This window comes from Girardinichthys multiradiatus, chromosome 14 (assembly GCF_021462225.1).
Source record: "Girardinichthys multiradiatus isolate DD_20200921_A chromosome 14, DD_fGirMul_XY1, whole genome shotgun sequence".
Classification (NCBI taxonomy): domain Eukaryota; kingdom Metazoa; phylum Chordata; class Actinopteri; order Cyprinodontiformes; family Goodeidae; genus Girardinichthys; species Girardinichthys multiradiatus.
In genome coordinates this window covers 15063671-15081440 of record NC_061807.1, presented here as the reverse complement: position 1 = coordinate 15081440, position 17770 = coordinate 15063671, and the positions used below count along the sequence as shown (strand labels likewise).

Sequence of the window (17770 nt, the reverse complement as noted above, 5' to 3'; positions counted from 1 at the left end):
AGAGCAAAGACTATAATAGGATAACATTGTCTTGTAATGAGGACAAAACAGCTTAAAAACAAACAATAATGTTGAGCACTAGTTAGTCTGGAAAATGTTCAGTTCTTTTTTTGTCTCAGGTATTCCATTTACATAGCTAGCATAAAATAGTCAGGTGGTTCCTCATAGGATTAGGTGTAGACACATTATTTCCCAGATAGTCAAACCTAAAACCATATTAATTACTGAATGAAAGTTATAAAATAATCTATAACAAACTGCGTCAAGTTAACAAGTTGCCCGTTTGCTCTCAGAACGATGCTAGCCATCACTGGCTGCTAAACCTGGTTCATCTAAACATTAACAGCTGAGATGTATGCTAGTCTTACACTGGACATCAACAGTTTTTTTATATCCTTGCCCTTATTTGGCCCCACAATTATATCATAAATTGTACTTTTTTAGTCCAAATATTTAGTAAACAATTAGCCTAAAGCCTAGAAGTTGAAAGTCAGGCCTTTTTAGCTGTTTAATCAGCCACAGTCACCTTTGAGCCACATTTAGATATCAACAGACGTGTTAGCATCTTTTCACCTTTCAATTTCAAACCACATTGTCGCTTTTTTTAGAAAGCAGGTAATGCCATTATTAATGTTTTTTCAACAGATTTTTGCTTAGAGGAGTAGTTTATACGGTTGCACCCAAAACTTTCCTTCAGATAAGGAGGAGAAAAAACATTCGATTGAGTTAAGCTTGTGTAATAATTAACAGAAGGTCACCAGTTAATTTGTAAGCTTTATTTGTGTGTCTATACTGTATTTTTGACAAAGAGCAGCATGTGCAGCAGGTCAGGTCGTTCTGTTTATGGTTTAGTAGTTTCAAATTAAAAGACACTTTGTTGGATTACATGTCACAGTCCAGGTTGTACATAAACACTGGTGTTGTCAAGTGCAGTCAAGGTTAGGCTTGTGAGTTCCAGTCCAGTTTAGACTAACTTTAGACTACTTTAGACAAGCGGCTTACCATTGATCTCTCCCCCAGGGGCTGAGATCTTAGACATACAGAGGTGGGTGGTGCCGATAACGTCATTATGACTAGCCCTGTCCCTGAAATGAGAAAGAAGAAGAACCCAGAGCTGTTAAACATCCTTTTAAAGCCAAATCTACCACTGTGTGATCTTGGAAACTAAAAGTTTGTGTTAGGTGAACTCCCCAGCCTAGTGGGTCAAAAACCAAGAATCAAAAACTTGTAAATCCCCATCATATGCAGCAGACTTTATCTAGATGGCATTAAAGTGGTACGAAGTATTTTGTCATAGTACAAAAAGTATATTTGCTACCAATTACCATGTCAAAGAGAAATTGCTAAAAAAAACAACTTAATTTATTAAATTACAACTCTTGACCTTATTTTCTTCTTATGAAGTCTTTTTAAAACAGAAAAACATCCATGAAAATGATGAAGGTTTCCTCAATAACAAGGTTTGTTTGATAAAGGTGGGACACAACGTTTTGGCAAAGTGACCACACGGAAATCCTGAAACTGGCAATATTTGGTCAAATAATGTGTGAATAATGTGTGGATTACCAGTCTACGATTCGGATCCTCATCTTCTCACACATGGAGGGAAACTGTGAAAGAAACAGAAACATAAACCCTGTATAAAAATTGTTCTGTGCTCAACCGCTTTTTGGTATAATAGTCTTTGTGTGTCTTACTCTAACAGGCATTGCCAAGTTTTGGTTCCACTGAGGATTGGCGTTTTTCTCCAGGATCTTGGTGCAGACCTGAAAGGTAAAGACAATGCTCTCTGGATTCTAGATGGTTTGTTTTCATTAGTGCACTGAGCATGCTCTGGAATAATGAAAGGTTTCGATAAATTATGGTGATAGAAAAGAAAAGTCACCGTCTTTCCAGCAAAGTGGATCTCCACCATTGGATCCACTAAGTTCTTTCTGTTGGAATCAAACCCGAGAATATGCCTCATCCCATCCATGAAGGCATCGTCCACTAGGCAAACATGTTAGAACTTCCTCAATTTAAGTTTTTAAGAAGATGAAAACAGCACAGAAACTGTATGGAGACTCACTTTGTGGCAAATCTTCAGCTCTGAAAATCCTCAGCATGAAGATGGCTCCTCTCAGAGAGAGGCCCGCTGGTCTCAGCAGGTTTCCTTCTATGTCCTCTTTTTCCTCAACACACTCCCGTTTATCAGCCTGGAAACATACGAGGTCAACACAACAGCATTTAGACAAATGAAGTCAAATTCAAGTCAACTACAGCAGGGGTGCAGCTAGATGGAATATATTTATACAGTTACGTTAATACCTGCTCTCATGCAAGTGAGCAATAAGAGAAAAGTCAGTGTTCAGTTTGGGACAGTGATCAGCAACCTTTATCATAAAAAGAGCCATTTTGCCTTCACTCCTATTAAATAAAATGTATCTACAGCACCAAAACCTACAGTACAGACCAAACGTTTGGACACACCTCATTCAAAGAGTTTTCTTTATTTTCATGACTATGAATATTGTAGCTTCACACTGAAGGCATCAAAACTATGAATTAACACTGAATTATATACTGAACAAAAAAGTGTGAAACAACTGAAAATATGTCTTATATTCTAGGTTCTTCAAAGTAGCCACCTTTTGCTTTGATTACTTCTCTGAACACTGTTGGCATTCTGTTGATGAGCTTCAAGAGGTAGTCACCTGAAATGGTGAATCCAGGCCTCCATTGGTTAATAAATTTGATTTCCATTGATGATTTTTGTGATTTTGTTCTCAGCACATTCAACTTTGTACAGAAGTATTCAATGAGAATAGTTCATTCTTTAAGATCTAGGATGTGTTACTTGAGTGTTCCCTTTATTTTTTTGAGCAGTGTATAAATGCCTAATATGTAGAGTCACATTTTGACTTTTATTTTTAGGTTTTACTACCAGGAAAAATCATGAAGACTTCACAACGAGAGAATGAAGGCATTTTCTAAAATATAACATTCCATGTTTACTAGCCATGCACCAATTTGAAAATTTGGGCCGATATCAATATCTGATATTATTATTGCTGTTATGGTGGATACCCGATATTGACTGATATTATATTCCCTGCCCTTTTTACACCTTGAAAAAACGACCACACAGCTAACATAGCTTCTGTCTTCTTATTTTTGAAAACATATTAAAGTTTGTGTTAGCATAGCAGAAGCTGCGTTTAGAGACCATTAATCTCTTGGAAAGGTGAAAGGAGTCTAATAAAAGACAGCAAGAGAGTTGCCAACATTTTGTCTTTTGGGATTTAACACCCTGCAGAGAAAAATGTATGTGAAATGTTTTTTTGCGAATCTCCAGCAATGCCCCTGCCACCGCTCTCATCAGTCTCACCGGTGGTTCATCTCCAGCTGCCAGAACAAACACGCTGACCTTCAGGTAACCTCTGACCCCGGCAGAGAGGTCGTCGGGGTCACACAGCAGCAGCCATTTCCTCAAGAAGCAGTGTCCTGAAGGGTAGGGACAAGCCTGTGAGTTATAGCTGCACAATTACCCATCAATAAGAAAATGAAGACCATAAAGCCTATTAAAAACATACTTACTGTGCTCATTGTACACAGTGCCGACATCCAACTGTGGAAAATACCAATAGATTTAAGGTTTAAATACGTATTGCATTTTTTTCTATTGAAGAACTAGAAGTAAAAACTTTACTGACAATTAAAGGTCCGAGGTGAACATTTTACCTTGAATTCACCAATTACAGCATCAGTTCTTAGTGAGCGAGAGTCACACACCTGTGGAGGGAAATATCTGACCAAATTCAGCTTTTTTTTTTTGTCCACAGTAACAAAAAACCGCAGTATGTATGGAATAAAATGAATGATGATACTCTGATTCTCAACATATTTGCTTCCAAACATGATCCTGAATGCTTCCAAAAACCAAAATCCACACTTACAGTGATAAAGATGGGTTCGTCAAACAGGTCTGAGGGCGTCTCATAAAAGTTTAGGAAGAATGTCTGCAGATGGAAATTGACATATATTTGAGTTTAACAGGATAAATGATGCCAGAACAGAAAGATCCTGGCAGAAACAGGTGTATACCTCATCAAAGACCGGTTTGTTGCCCTTTCTGATGCGGGTCCTCTTGGACTGTCCGGCTACAGCTACCTTCACAACAGGTTTGATGTTGACTCCTGGTAACTGTCGAGCTTCAATGACCCGCACACGAACCTGAGCAGAAAGGGTTTGTTGGGTGAGATTTAGCAACAAAGACTTCTTTATAACACTGGTTATATATGAACTTGAAGGCTTCTGTAAGTAAAGTACTTAAAGTTGGTCTTTACAAAGTGCTTCTTGTAAAATATGAAAATATTTTAATATGACTTTAGAACATGTAACTCTGATACTGGACTATCTCGGTGCTGCATTTGATACAGTCGATCACAGGATTCTCCTACAAAAGGAGGGTACAGGATGGTTTGCATCATATTTGTCTCACAAACCGCAGCTTGTTTGTATTAAAGATAAATGTTCGTCATGCACTGGAGTTACTTATGGAGTACCACAGGGTTTAGAGCTCAGGCCGAATATTTTATAAAAAGAATCGGCCTGGTAATTATTATCAGAAGCATGGGATACATTTCAGTTCGCATGCTGACGATACTCAGCTAAATTTATCCATAAATCCTAATAAATCCAATACTTTAGATAGACTACAGACATGTCTTAAAGACCCACAGACCATGGATGGCAATAACTTGGCTTCCAGTAATAATGTAAAGGACAATTTTAATAATATTTCTGTGATATTCTTCTTTCATCTTCACAATATTGCTTAAGATGGTAATTTAATTAATTTAAAACTCATCCATGCATTTGAGGCTGTACTACTTAGTTCTTTACTATCAGGAAGCCCCAAAAGCGTATGTAAAAAGTGCCTTGAGATGACATTTGTAATGAATTGGCACTAAATAAATAAATTTAACTCAATTTAATTCAGTTTAACTCAATTCAGTTCTCCACAATGGCACAAACCTGTTTTGCTAGATGTTTTCTGTACAAAGAAATATTTTAAAACTTGTTATAAATTTCATAAAATCTATGTTTACAAATATATTATGTAATGTTAATGTTAATATTAATGTTGGGGGCCATATTCACATCACATGAAGTCTACCACTTATAATTTATCATTTTAGACAATATACACACGCGGGTAAAATTGTTGGTACCCCTCGGTTAATGAAAGAAAAACCCACAATGGTCACAGAAATAACTTGAATCTGACAAAGGTGATAATGAAAAAAAAATCTATGAAAATGAACAAATGAAAGTCAAGACATTGCTTTTCAAACAGGTGTCAACAGAATTATTTAAAAAAAATAAACTCATGAAACAGGCCCGGTACCCCTGAAACTAATGTGACTAAAGAGACATGTTAAATCAATGTGTGTCCATTAATTAGCATCACAGGTGTTTTTATAATCAGTCAGTAGGGCTATATATAGGGCTACAGGTAGTTACTGTGCTGTTTGGTGACATGGTGTGTACCACACTCAACATGGACCAGAGGAAGAGAAGGAAAGAGTTGTCTCAGGAGACAAGAAAGAAAATTATAGACAAGCATGTTAAAGGTTATAAGACCATCTCCAAGCAGCTTCATGTTCCTGTGACTACAGTTGCACATATTATTCAGAAATTTAAGATCCATGGGACTGTAGCCAACCTCCCTGGACGTGGCCGCAGGAGGAAAATTTATGACAAAACAAAGAGACGGATAATACGAACGATAACAAAAGAGCCCAGAAAAACTTTTAAAGAGGTTAAAGTTGAACTTGAAGCTCAAGGAACATCAGTGTCAGATCGCACCATCTGACGTTGTTTGAGGCAAAGTGGACTTAATGGGAGACGACCAAGGAGACCATTGTTGAAAACAAATCATAAAAAAGCCAGACTGGAATTCGCCAAACTACATGTTGACAAGCCACAAAGCTTCTGGGAGAATGTCCTATGGACAGATGAGACCAAAATTGAACTTTTTGGCACATCAGCTCTATGTTCGCAGACAGAAAGATGAAGAACACTGTCCCTACTGTGAAACATGGAGGAGGCTCTGTTATGTTCTGGGGCTGCTTTGCGGCATCTGGCACAGGGTGTCTTGAATCTGTGCAGGTATAATGAAATCTCAAGACTATCAAGGGATTCTAGAGAGAAATGTGCTGCCCAGTGTCAGAAAGATGGTCTCAGTCGCAGGTCATGGGTCTTGCAACAGAATAATGACCCAAAACAAACAGCTAAAAACACCCAAGAATGGCTAAGAGGAAAACATTGAACTATTCTGAAGTGGCCTTCTATGAGCCCTGATCTAAATCCTATTGAGCATCTTTGGAAGGAACTGAAACATGCCGTCTGGAAAAGGCTTCATTCAAACCTGAGACAACTGGAGCAGTTTGCTCATGAGGAGTGGGCCAGAATACCTGCTGAGAGGGGCAGAAGTCTCATTGACCGTTATAGGAATCGTTTGATTGCAGTGATTGCCTCAAAAGGTTGCGCAACAAAATATTAAGTTAAGGGGACCATCATTTTGGTCCAGGCCTGTTTCATGAGTTTATTTTTTTAAATAATTCTGTTGAAGCCTGTTTGAAAAGCAATGTCTGACTTTCAGTTGTTCATTTTCATAGAATTTTTCTTCATTATTACCTTTGTCAGATTCAAGTTATTTCTGTGACCATTGTGGATTTTTCTTTCATTAACCGAGGAGTACCAACAATTTTGTCCACGTGTGTAAATAAGCAACATAAAACTGTGCCATTTCAGTGTTTAGAATATTCATTGCATTATTACTGTATTGTTAAAACAGTGGATGTGCAGTTTTACATTTGACGTTCCTTGTGGTAAATGTTATTTGTTTCATTTAAAGTGTCCTACCCCCCCTTATTTTAGCCCCTGGTAAAAATGTGTAAATAAACTTTGAAAATGTATTCCTCATTTACTGTTTCTTTCTGTCCTACTGTCAGAAAAGTAAACAAGTAGAGTTTGGTTAACTCTACTGGGGCTTTAAATGCAACTGTGTGCTTTGGTCTGATGACACTAAGATTAAGCTGTTCAACAATAAACCCTGCAGTTTGGTCTGGCATGAATCAATAGATGAATAAGTGGAAAGGTGAGCTGTTCCTCAAGAATGGTGGGTGATCTGTGATGCTATGGGCCTGTTACAGATCCTGGAACCATTTTAGTCTTTGAAATACAAGGACATTTAAACAACAATCTGGTGGAATATGCTGGTAAACTGAACATGAATCCTAAGTGGATTTTTCAGCATAATAATGATTTAAAACAAATGGCCAAATCAACACAGTAATGGTTTAGCCTCCTAAAAGGACCATCTTAGTCCCCAGAACTAATTCTTATAGAAAACCTGTAGGGTGAGCTGAAGAGAAGAGAGTATAAGAGAGGACCCAGGACTCTGGATAGTCTAGAGAGATTGTGAAAAGAGGAATGGACAAACATCAATTTCTCTGTATGCTCCAGCCTTGCTAAAGAAGATTAAATGCTCTTATTATATTTCTTGATGTCTTTTTTCACCTTTGAACACATTTACTTAAATCGAAGGTTTAGTTTATCTTTTAAGTAGCTTTTTTCTGATAATCTGTATAGTCAGTTTTAACAGGACTTATTCACCTGACCTTGAAATATAAACTAGTATTACCAAGAAGCTCTGCAGTCATCTTTCAATGCAATGCATTTAACTTTGGTGTCACCAATAAATGACTTTACCCTGGAAAGCAATTGTCACTTTTTAATAAAATTGTTACAATATATGATGTCAGCATTGATTATTTTTTAAGGTTATTTTTTATTCTTGTTTGAATCCTTTACAGTGAAAGCAGATAAAAATACCCCAAACCTGTATGTCCTGAGGTTTGTTGGGCAGCTGTTTGGGCTGACTGCTGGATCCTCTCCTCCTCTTCCTCAGCCCTCCATGAGTATTGTAGGCTGGTGGGGAGCGCTTGGGTGTGTGGGCGGTGGGAGACTCCTGGCCAGGAGGCCCCTGGGGACCGACAATCACCATGGAGCGACTGTCGTCAATTCCCGGTTCCTCTGCAGGCTCTACCATGATCATACTCTCTGTGTCCTCCTCACCCAGAGTATCCAGAGAAATCACTGGTGAAGGCAGAAGTTGCAAGATGGAAAACACGGAGCCAAGTTTTGCTGTCATCTGGACATGGTTTTAAAAAAAAGCTCTGTACAATTATTGATTAACTTGTACACAGATCATATTACTTGTAACTGTGTCCATCTCTATATTGGGGTTGCTGTGAGGAAGGGACTCCGGCTGCTGGGGAGGATGGAAAATTGGAGCCGATCCTGGAGGAGGGATGTAGGAGACCTGCAGGGTCAGCGTGGCCTGGTGGAGGCAAAGCATTCAATGGCTTGATACAGACTGTGAAATCACCATTACTAGAGTTGTGAGCCATTACAGTAATGACAAAATAAGGACCCGCTTCATACACTCCAGCTGTGATGATACAAACCTGGGTAATAGCTAAATTACATCTTTTTATTCAGTGAATAAATACAATGCATATTGCATACAGTAGACTCATGACTAAATGTCACTTTAATAAATATTATTTCATGTTACGTTAGTGGAATTTAGCTTAGTTTAACTTAGTAAACTGAACTTGCTGACAGTTGCCTAGTTTACATTGAACTTGGCTTGGCCAAATATAGCATAGTTACTTTTTCTTAACAGAGTTTATACTGAAGAGTAGCTGTCTTGCAATCTGAAAGTTGTAAGTTTGATTCCAGCTTCCTCCTGTCACATGTTGATGTGTCCTTGGGCAACCCATTTGACATCATGATGAGTGGTTGGAATGACTGGAAAGACGCTATTTACATTCAGTCCATTCACCATTGATACTCTGATGTAAGAAAACTAAACATATGGCTGATGTTTGCCTGGGTTTCTGATATACCTGTGAAACGTACAAAACTACAGACTTGAACTTAGAAACAACCAAAAGAGAAGTGTTAACATGCAATGATTTCTTTGTTTGTTTTTAGTCCCAGACATGGAGTTCAGAAGGATTTATAGTTTCTCGTGTACTTATCGGACAGTGATATCAACATTTTGAAGTTGCATGGTTTAATGAGCTCACCCCTGTGTTGTTTCTCTTTGTGTCCAGCAGGGAGACGGTGAAGGTGGCTGCAAAGTTGGGAGAGTTGAGGACGTCTCTGAGACCCAGCCGACACTCACCCAGAAACCTGATCAGACCAGTGAAGACATACATGGACCTTTCTTGAGGATAATGGGAGGCAGAGCTTTTAGTTATCAGCCTCCTCTCTTGTAGAACCAACTCTGTGTTTTTATCCATAAAGCACACAGCCTGGCGAGGCTAGAGTCAAAAGTGTCCTTTATGATAAAGATTATTTTTAGGGCTTAAAGAAGCCATGACATAAGGCATGCTGTTATAAGTCTAGACTGCTGGATAAATGGAGCACCTCTTCATCACTCTTTCCTCTATTTGCTTCTTGTCCTCTCAGGCCCCAGCTGGTTGATGATAGGTTCTGCTGGAAGTTTCATTCTGTTAAAACAGAGTTGTTCCTCTCTACTGTCACCTTGTACTTGTTTAAGATGGGAAATTGCAATGAGGTTTTTAATTTGATGCAGTCTTCTAGACTTTCTCCCCAATTGGCATTTTATGTTTTTTGAATCTCATTTGGGTAAGTGTGGATTTGAAAAATCGACTTTAAAACAAATTAAATTGGACTCCTGATAATTGGACTGAATGTGGATATGGTGATAGTGACTGAAATTGAATAGATTAGATGTGATTTGAAGTGGACCTGTTTGTTTTCATGTAATGTCAAATCTCCAGAGGTGTGATTCAGTTCATATTATTTTTATTTTATAAAAGACATAAATATAAATAATTTAGGGTAATACTTTTCTACCAGCTTGCTGACAAATTGCACCACTGTATTAATGTAACCGCTTTGACTACATACTGCCAATGCAAAAATATTAAACCTATGTAAAAGCAAACTATAAAACATTTGCCTGTTTATACCTGTTTCTTCCCATTTTCTCATGGTCTTTGACCACACAGTGAATCTCTGCTCCAGAGTCCAGAGGAATCCCCTTCAGATCCCATTCAAATCCCTACCAGAGAGAGAGAACATGGTCAGAAAACACTAAACAGTATGAAAATGTTATATCTGCATGATGAAATAAAAGTGTAGAAACTGAAAATAAAATAACCAAGTTATTGTTCCCTTTGAACATCACATTGATCTTGTTAAAATTAATATAAATCGCATCCAAAGCAAACCAATTTAATTATGTTATATGTTTAAAAAAAACTACCTATTTAGATCCCGGGACAACAAATCTTGCATGAATAAAAGTAATTTGATTTTATTTAATATGTCATCAAGTTTTGTCTTTTTAAAATTGGGTTCACCTCATTCCAGACCGGGTTGGGGTTGTTTTTTATAACCTTGGTCTTCTTCTTTAACCCTGAAGCAGAAAGAAAAATATTAGATAAGTGACCTACTGTAAAACAAACAGATCATAACTGCTGTGTTTTATTTGTCATTTCAAAACATGATTTTCTTGCAGCTGAAGAATATACTATATCCATTTGCAAAATGCTACACTGTTCAACAGCCATCCAGTGATTGTCAATACTCGTTTGTCAATGCAGGGTCACACATGGGAGACGGTGAATACATCTAGCAGTCAGCCTGGGATTTGAATCCAGAACCTTCCTGCTGCGAGGCAAGAGTGCTACCAACTGTGCTACCAATAGTGCCACTGTGCAGCCCAGGTTCAACATTAACTGTTCTTTTTTTATTACGTTGGTGGAAGGCTTAAAGGATTTTCCTGGGTTTCATGTCCACTTATGCACAGAACTTCGCTGTCACATATTTCAGTTTGCAGTCTGCAGGGTTTTACTGGGTACTTTCTACATCCGGGACCTCAACTGATGTGGGCTATAAACATATCTGAATCATTGTGATATTCTGCAAAAACACACAGACAAATCACAAGAAAAACAGAATAGTTGCTATCATCCAGATTTACCAAGATGGCGCTGACGATGGCAGCCTCTGAGCTTCGCTCTCTCTTTCTTTGTGTATTTTGTGTGTTTTTATGTTTTTTGAGCCACAGTACTGTGGTCTCGGGCCACAATTCTGTGGTCTCATTCAGCAGAGAGGAACTTCTCAACATTAGAGAGTCCTCTCTTGGGATTTTTTCACCATCATTCACCGATCCGAGCTTCACTGAGCTCCGGGCGAGCGGAGCCGCGGCACTCTATGGGATACTGCACCAAAAACGTCGGAGGGGAAAGCGTGCTGGCGCGCTGGTAAAGCTCCGCCAAAGAGGACTTTGCACACCACTGCCTTCAATCCATCTGGCAAATGTCCGCTCTGTAAGTAACAAGATGGACGAGCTGCTTCTTCTCACCTATAAAAACACGGACCTCCGCAGATCAGCAGTTCTCTGCTTTACCGAGACATGGCTGAGTGAAAGCATCCCGGACCGCGCACTGCTGATGCCAGGCTTCCAGCTGTTCAGAGAGGATCGTAGCATGGAGCTATTGGGAAAGAGGCGAGGAGGCGGAATCTGCTTTTATATAAATGAAGGTTGGTGCAGAGACATAAAAGTGCTGGGGAAAATACGTAGTCCTGATCTGGAGTCATTTTCCATAAACTGTAAACCGTTCCCTTTCAGTCGATTCACTCAGTACAACACATGAGTATGAGATATCACGCTCTGCAAGTCCTGGCTGAAGCCACCTCTAATCACGCCTCCTAGGCAAATGATGTGATGACGACAGGTGACAGGCCCCGCCTGCACTATATACCTGTCCGTCATCGTCGTCATTACTCGGTTCTTATGCTCTTCACCTCGCTAAGAACACCTCTTTGAATCAGGCTAGCTAGCTGCTGCTGGTTAGCTCTGTGCCTCTTTCGAAAGGCTACTTGGAACTAGTTCAACTGCTTTTGTTGGAGTTAGTCACTGCTGCCTGCTGGTAAGCGTGTCTGCCCGCGAAGCACTAATTTCAAGCAATTCGGTCTGGCTTTTGTGGTTCGGGATGAGCACATAGCTAACACAAGCAAAGCAGAAGTCTTCTATTTGTCCCTGTCCTCAGGGGTGCGGCTTCTCGCTTCATGAGAAGGACCAGCATGAGGTTTGTCCTGTTTGACTCGGGATCGTTCACACTCACAGAGCATTGGCGGAGCCCGAAGCATGTGCGTTCTGTCGCCAGCTTCGTCGCTCGACCCTGGAGAAGCGGGTTAAATTCCTCGAGAAGGTGCTGGGAGAGGCTGCTGTCTCACGGCAAGACCCACTGCTCTCCGAGGCGGGAAACCCAGTTCCGTCCGATTCTGACGAGGACGGCTTTTCGGTCAAAGTCCCCACTTCCAGCTGGGCAGACCATATGGAGTATGTTGATGGGTTAGCCAATTATGGAGGTCTCAGCTTCAGCTAGAACCCCTTCAGGGAGAGGAAGATGTACTAGACATCAGTTTGGATGTTCATGGTCTGTCTGATGATGAGGATGAGTCTCTGCCGAGTCAGGCTGCTACTGCTGCGCCAGCAGACCCGGGCGACATGTCTTCTTTCTCTCTTTGCCGCCGTGCAGCTGATACCCTGGACGTGGAATGGCCATCCCCACCTCCTGCGGAGAAGCCATCGCAATTCGCCGGGTTTTATCTCCCCTCGGTTCCCAGACTTTGTCTCTGAGTTGACGTCTTCATGGAACAAACCACTGTACACCTGCGTCACGGTGCCGGGTTATGGACAGTATCTGGGACCGGAAGGCGCCGAAAAAGCTGGACTGGTGAATATTCTGCCTATGGAACCGTCTTTGGCAGCATATCTGGCCCCGTCACAAAATCATGGTGTGGGTGATCCAATATCGCTTCCGTCTAAGCACTGTAGGTTCTCCACTGCTCAATTGGAGAAAATCTACAGGGCGCAAGCGACCACTGCTTGTGCCCTGAGCTCCATTACGATGCTGCAAACATACCAAGCTATGCGCTTGGCGGAGCTTGGAGCCACAACACCGCCGGAGAGCCCTTTGATGCCGCTCTTGAATGAGGTGAGAATCACTGCTGACTACATCCTCCGTGTATCCCGCTGTGCAGCTCTGTCACTGGGCAGAGGGATGGCATCAACGGTGGTTGCACAACGGCACCTGTGGCTGACGCTCTCTGACATCCCGGATAGAGATAGAGCCGTCTACCTGGATGAACCGGTGGTAGCCGACGGGCTGTTTGGGCAATCTCTCGACGCCATACAGGCGTAATTCGAGCTGAGGAAAAAGCAGACCGAAGCACTGCGCAGTATCATCCCCAGGCGAGATGTTAGACCCAAACCCAGCTCGGGCACCCGCAAACCAATACCGCCACCCCCACCGAAGAGGATGACGCGGCCCGTGAGCTTGAGCACCTCAGACGGCACAGCCACAGAACCACGACCAAGCTCCCCGAAGGACGGCCTGGAACAGGGGTCCTCCTCCGGGGCTCCAGAGGGACTCGACATCCCAGAAGAAGAAGACACAGTCCTCCTAGCTGTGGAACTCGAGAATCAGGAGTTTCAGGAGCAGGGAGACATGTTTGCCAGTTCTCGGCGGGTGCCGTCCAAAAGAGGTTTTGCTGGTGTTGTTCGGGATCCCAGTCCCAAGAGGCGCTGCGTTTCCCCAACACAGTATCCCAAGCACAATTTCTCCACAAATGTATTTACACTAAAAGCCCCCAGTTTAGGTGTGTTGAATGTGTTTCTGAGCACTACAGTTGTTCCAAATGTTTGTATGTATGCTCCAAACGTTTCAATAAAGACAGCTTTTTCTATGGAAAAAAGTCAGAATTAAATGGCTGCAGGCGACAGCCAAATGAGGCTGCACCTCTCGCACGTCGGGAGAGGGCAGCACCGTTCCACCAACAGTGCTGCAGGCCAGTCGCCTGGTTGCACATCTCCATATGTGGCGTGCATGCGCACTCCAACCTTGGGTGGAGAGGACCGTTGCTATGGGTTACCGTTTACAGTTTTGCCGGAGACCACCCCGCTTTGTTGGTGTTGTAAACACGGCGGTAATGGCCCAAGCAGCAGAGGTTCTGAGAGAGGAGATAAATACACTGTTGGCAAAAGGAGCTATTCGTGCAGTTCCTGAGTCGGACATGAACAGAGCTTGGTACAGCCATTATTTTGTTGTTCTGATAAAAGGGGGCGGGCTTCAACCAATCCTGGACTTGAGAGTTCTGAACAAATACCTCCAAACATACTAGTTCAAAATGTTAACACTCAAGCAGCTTCTGAGTGCTATCAGCCTGGGCGATTGGTTCGCCACGATCAACCTGACAGACGCTTACTTTCACATAGCGATACACCCGGACCACAGACAGTTTCTGAGATTCGCCTTCGAGGGCAAGGCTTACGAGTACCTCATACTGCCTTTCAGTCTGTCTCTAGTACCTCCACCTTTACAAAATGTATAGAGGCAGCACTAGCACCTCTCAGAGAAACAGGCGTCCGCATTTTTACTTATCTGGACGACTGGGCTTTAATAGCCAGTTCCAGAGAGCAGGCGACAATGTCTAGGGTTCTGTCACACATTCAGGCCCTAGGATTTTTGGTAAACTCTCAGAAAAGCCAGCTGATCCCAAGTCAGCAATTTTCATTTCTCAGTCTGGAAATATCCTCCCTTATAAGCAGGGCACGTCTTTCCGACCACAGAGTGGCCGTGTTTCACCGCTGCCTCGCTCAGTTTCAGTTGGGACACAAACTACGGTTCCAGACCACCTTACAACTGATGGGTATGATGGCATCTATGATTGCAGTAGTACCACTTGGTCTACTGAAGATGCACCCGTTCCAGCGGTGGACCCGCTCTCACCGGTTGTGTGCATGGCGTCACCGCAGCAGAAACCTAACAATAACCACTGCCTGCATGTCGGCTCTCAGCCCTTGGCGGGAACCAGGACTGTTGTGCTGAGGTTTGCCAATAGGGAGAGTAACCTTTCGCAAGGTGGTATCCACGGATGCCTCCCTGAGAGGGTGGTGGGCTTTGTGCGATGGCACAGCGGTGAGGGGGGTTTGGACACCAGTACAATCCAAACTCCACATAAACTACCTAGAGATCTTAGCGGTTCTGCTGGCTCTGCCAGGTTCTGTTAAACCAACATGTTCTGGTCAGGACAGACAACACCACTGTGATTTCATACATAAACAGACAGGGGGGACACGTTCACTTCCTCTCCTGAAGCTATCACACACCCTCCTGCAGTGGTGCAGCATACACTATCTGTCTATCAGAGCTACTCATGTCCCGGGACGACTGAATCTGGGTGCAGATTTGCTCTCCAGAGGCGGACCTCGGGTGAGAGAGTGGAGGTTTCACCCCTCCGTGGTGGCACAGATATGGTGTCTGTTTGGGACAGCAGCAGTAGATCTTTTTGCCACCAGAGCCAACACCCACTGTCCTCTGTTCTTTTCCATAACAGATCAGGATGCTCCACTGGGAGTGGTTGCTCTGGCCTATCCATGGCCCAATGTACTCCTGTATGCATTGCCCCCAGTGGAAATGATACTACCTATACTAGAGAGGGTGAGCAAACAGGGTCTGTCCCTAATTTTGGTAGCACCCCATTGGCCTGCAAAGTCATGTTATTCCGAGATAATCAGCCTGCTGGCAGCAGAGCCGTGGCAACTCCCCGTTTGCCGGGATCTCCTCACTCAGGCAGGGGGGGAGATATTTCATCCTCACCCAGAGCTGTGGAAGCTGCATGCTTACCTACTGAGAGGTCCAGCTTATTAGCCAAATGCCTCCCCCCTGATGTGGTGACAATCCAGAATGCAAGAGCATCCTCCACTAGAGGCTTATATGCTTATAAATGGCGGGCTTTTGAGCAGTGGTGTGAGGACAAGCACATTGTTCCATTTCAGTGCTCAATGGTGGAAGTTTTAACATTTTTGCAGGATGTGCTGCTGGACAATTAAGGTCTACTTGGCAGCCATTTCTGCCTGCCATATTGGTTTTAATGGAGTAACACCAAGTGCTCATCGTCTGGCTGTACGCTTCTTAAATGGGGTTCGTAGACTCAGACCTGTGATTAAACCCAGTTTTCCTTCCTGGGATCTCACATTGGTACTAGAAGCTCTTTGTGACCCTCCATTTGAACCTTTGGAGTCAGTAGATGTGAAGTTCCTTTCATATAAGCTTGCTCTGCTTCTTGCTCTGACAACTGCAAAGCGGGTTGGAGACCTCCATGCTTTGTCTGTAAATCCTACCTGCATACACTTTTCACTTGATGGTTCCAAGGTCACCTTGCGACCTAATGCAGCTTATCTTCCTAAGGTTATAACTTCGGACTACAGCTCCATCACTATGGAGCTTTCTAGTTTTTGTCCACCTCTTTTTGATTGTTCTGAGGAACAAAGGAGGTTACACTTCCTGTGCCCTTTACATGCACTGTGTGTATTGCTAACCCAAAAAGGGGAAAAGCTCAGTCCAGACAAAGGCTCTCCCACTGGATTGTGGAGGCCATTTCTCTAGCTTACAGCAACAGGGGTCACCCAATGCCATGTGGTGTGAGGGCTCACTCCACCAGGGGCATAGCGACCTCCTGGGCCCTATTTAGAGGGGTGCCCATGAGTGACATTTGTGCTGCAGCCAGCTGGTCTTCGCCGTACACATTTGTAAGGTTTTATCGTTTGGATGTGACAACCCCTTCTGTGGCTCACTCTGTTCTTTCTGCTGGGTCTGAAGTGCTGCACTAGTATGCAGTGCATGATTCAGGTTTGATGGCTGTTCTGCGGGGCGTTTATATATGTCCCATACTCATGTGTTGTACTGAGTGAATCGACTGAAAGGGAACGTAAAGTTATGCATATAACTACTGTTCCCTGAAGGAGAGTAACAAAATACAACACATTGCTGCCCCGCTGCTCAACTGGGCTCGGTGAATAGCGGCTATCGAACTGAGTAATGACGACAATGACGGACAGGTATATAGTGCAGGTGGGGCCTGTCACCTGTCGTCATCACATCATTTGTCTAGGAGGCGTGATTAGAGGTGGCTTCAGCCAGGACAGGCAGAGCGTGATATGCCATACTCATGTGTTGTACTTCGTTACTCTCCTTCAGGGAACAGTAGTTATATACATAACTTTACCTTTTATTCACCGAGAGAGTTTTCCTCTTTTATAATAATTGGCTCATATATTCCACCGAATGGCTGCACTTTTGCCGCTGAAAACCATCTCGCTGAGCTGATTATAGAGGTGGAGAAAAAATACACGAACTCTTTCATCATAATACTGGGAGATTCTAACAGCGCAAACCTCTCAAATGAACTCCCCAAATACAGACAGCATATTAAGTGTCCCACCTGAGACAAAAACACACTGGACCATTGTTACACAGCTTTAAAGGACTCATATCACGCTGTTACCAGGGCTGCTCTGGGTTTTTCAGATCATTCTCTTATCCACCTCATCCCAACCTACAGACAGAAACTAAGAGCTTCCAAACCCAAGGTTCACACTGTTAAGAAGTGGACTGAGGAATCAAAGCAGATGCTACAGGCCTGCTTTGAATGCACAGACTGGACTGTTTTTGAAACTTCAGCCACTGACCTAAACCAACTAACTGATGTGGTGACATCATACATCAGTTTCTGTGAGGGCATGTGTGTGCAGACCAAGACCTTCTGCACCTTTGGGAACAATAAGACATGGTTTACTCCACACCTCAGGAATCTGCACAGGGAAAAGGAA

The 17770-nt window shown here is 42.7% G+C and overlaps 1 protein-coding gene across 14 annotated transcripts in view; it reads right to left on the bottom strand.

Moving 5' to 3' along the window:
* dysf (dysferlin, limb girdle muscular dystrophy 2B (autosomal recessive)) overlaps positions 1-17770 on the bottom strand; it is a 117340-nt gene that overhangs the window by 80387 nt on the left and 19183 nt on the right. For all 14 annotated transcript variants that reach the window (XR_007041440.1, XM_047386048.1, XM_047386050.1 and 11 more), the window contains exons 2-16: positions 10449-10504; positions 10056-10147; positions 9144-9249; positions 8266-8389; positions 7889-8145; positions 4084-4212; positions 3936-3998; positions 3721-3771; positions 3577-3607; positions 3368-3483; positions 2069-2195; positions 1886-1989; positions 1698-1766; positions 1567-1610; positions 1003-1085 (exon numbers count right to left, since the gene is read on the bottom strand). Coding sequence is in view for 13 of the 14 variants with exons in the window: in XM_047386048.1 (XP_047242004.1) it covers positions 1003-1085; positions 1567-1610; positions 1698-1766; positions 1886-1989; positions 2069-2195; positions 3368-3483; positions 3577-3607; positions 3721-3771; positions 3936-3998; positions 4084-4212; positions 7889-8145; positions 8266-8389; positions 9144-9249; positions 10056-10147; positions 10449-10504 (1452 nt within the window). In the remaining variant the exon portion in view is untranslated. The remainder of the gene's footprint in view (positions 1-1002; positions 1086-1566; positions 1611-1697; positions 1767-1885; positions 1990-2068; positions 2196-3367; positions 3484-3576; positions 3608-3720; positions 3772-3935; positions 3999-4083; positions 4213-7888; positions 8146-8265; positions 8390-9143; positions 9250-10055; positions 10148-10448; positions 10505-17770) is intronic.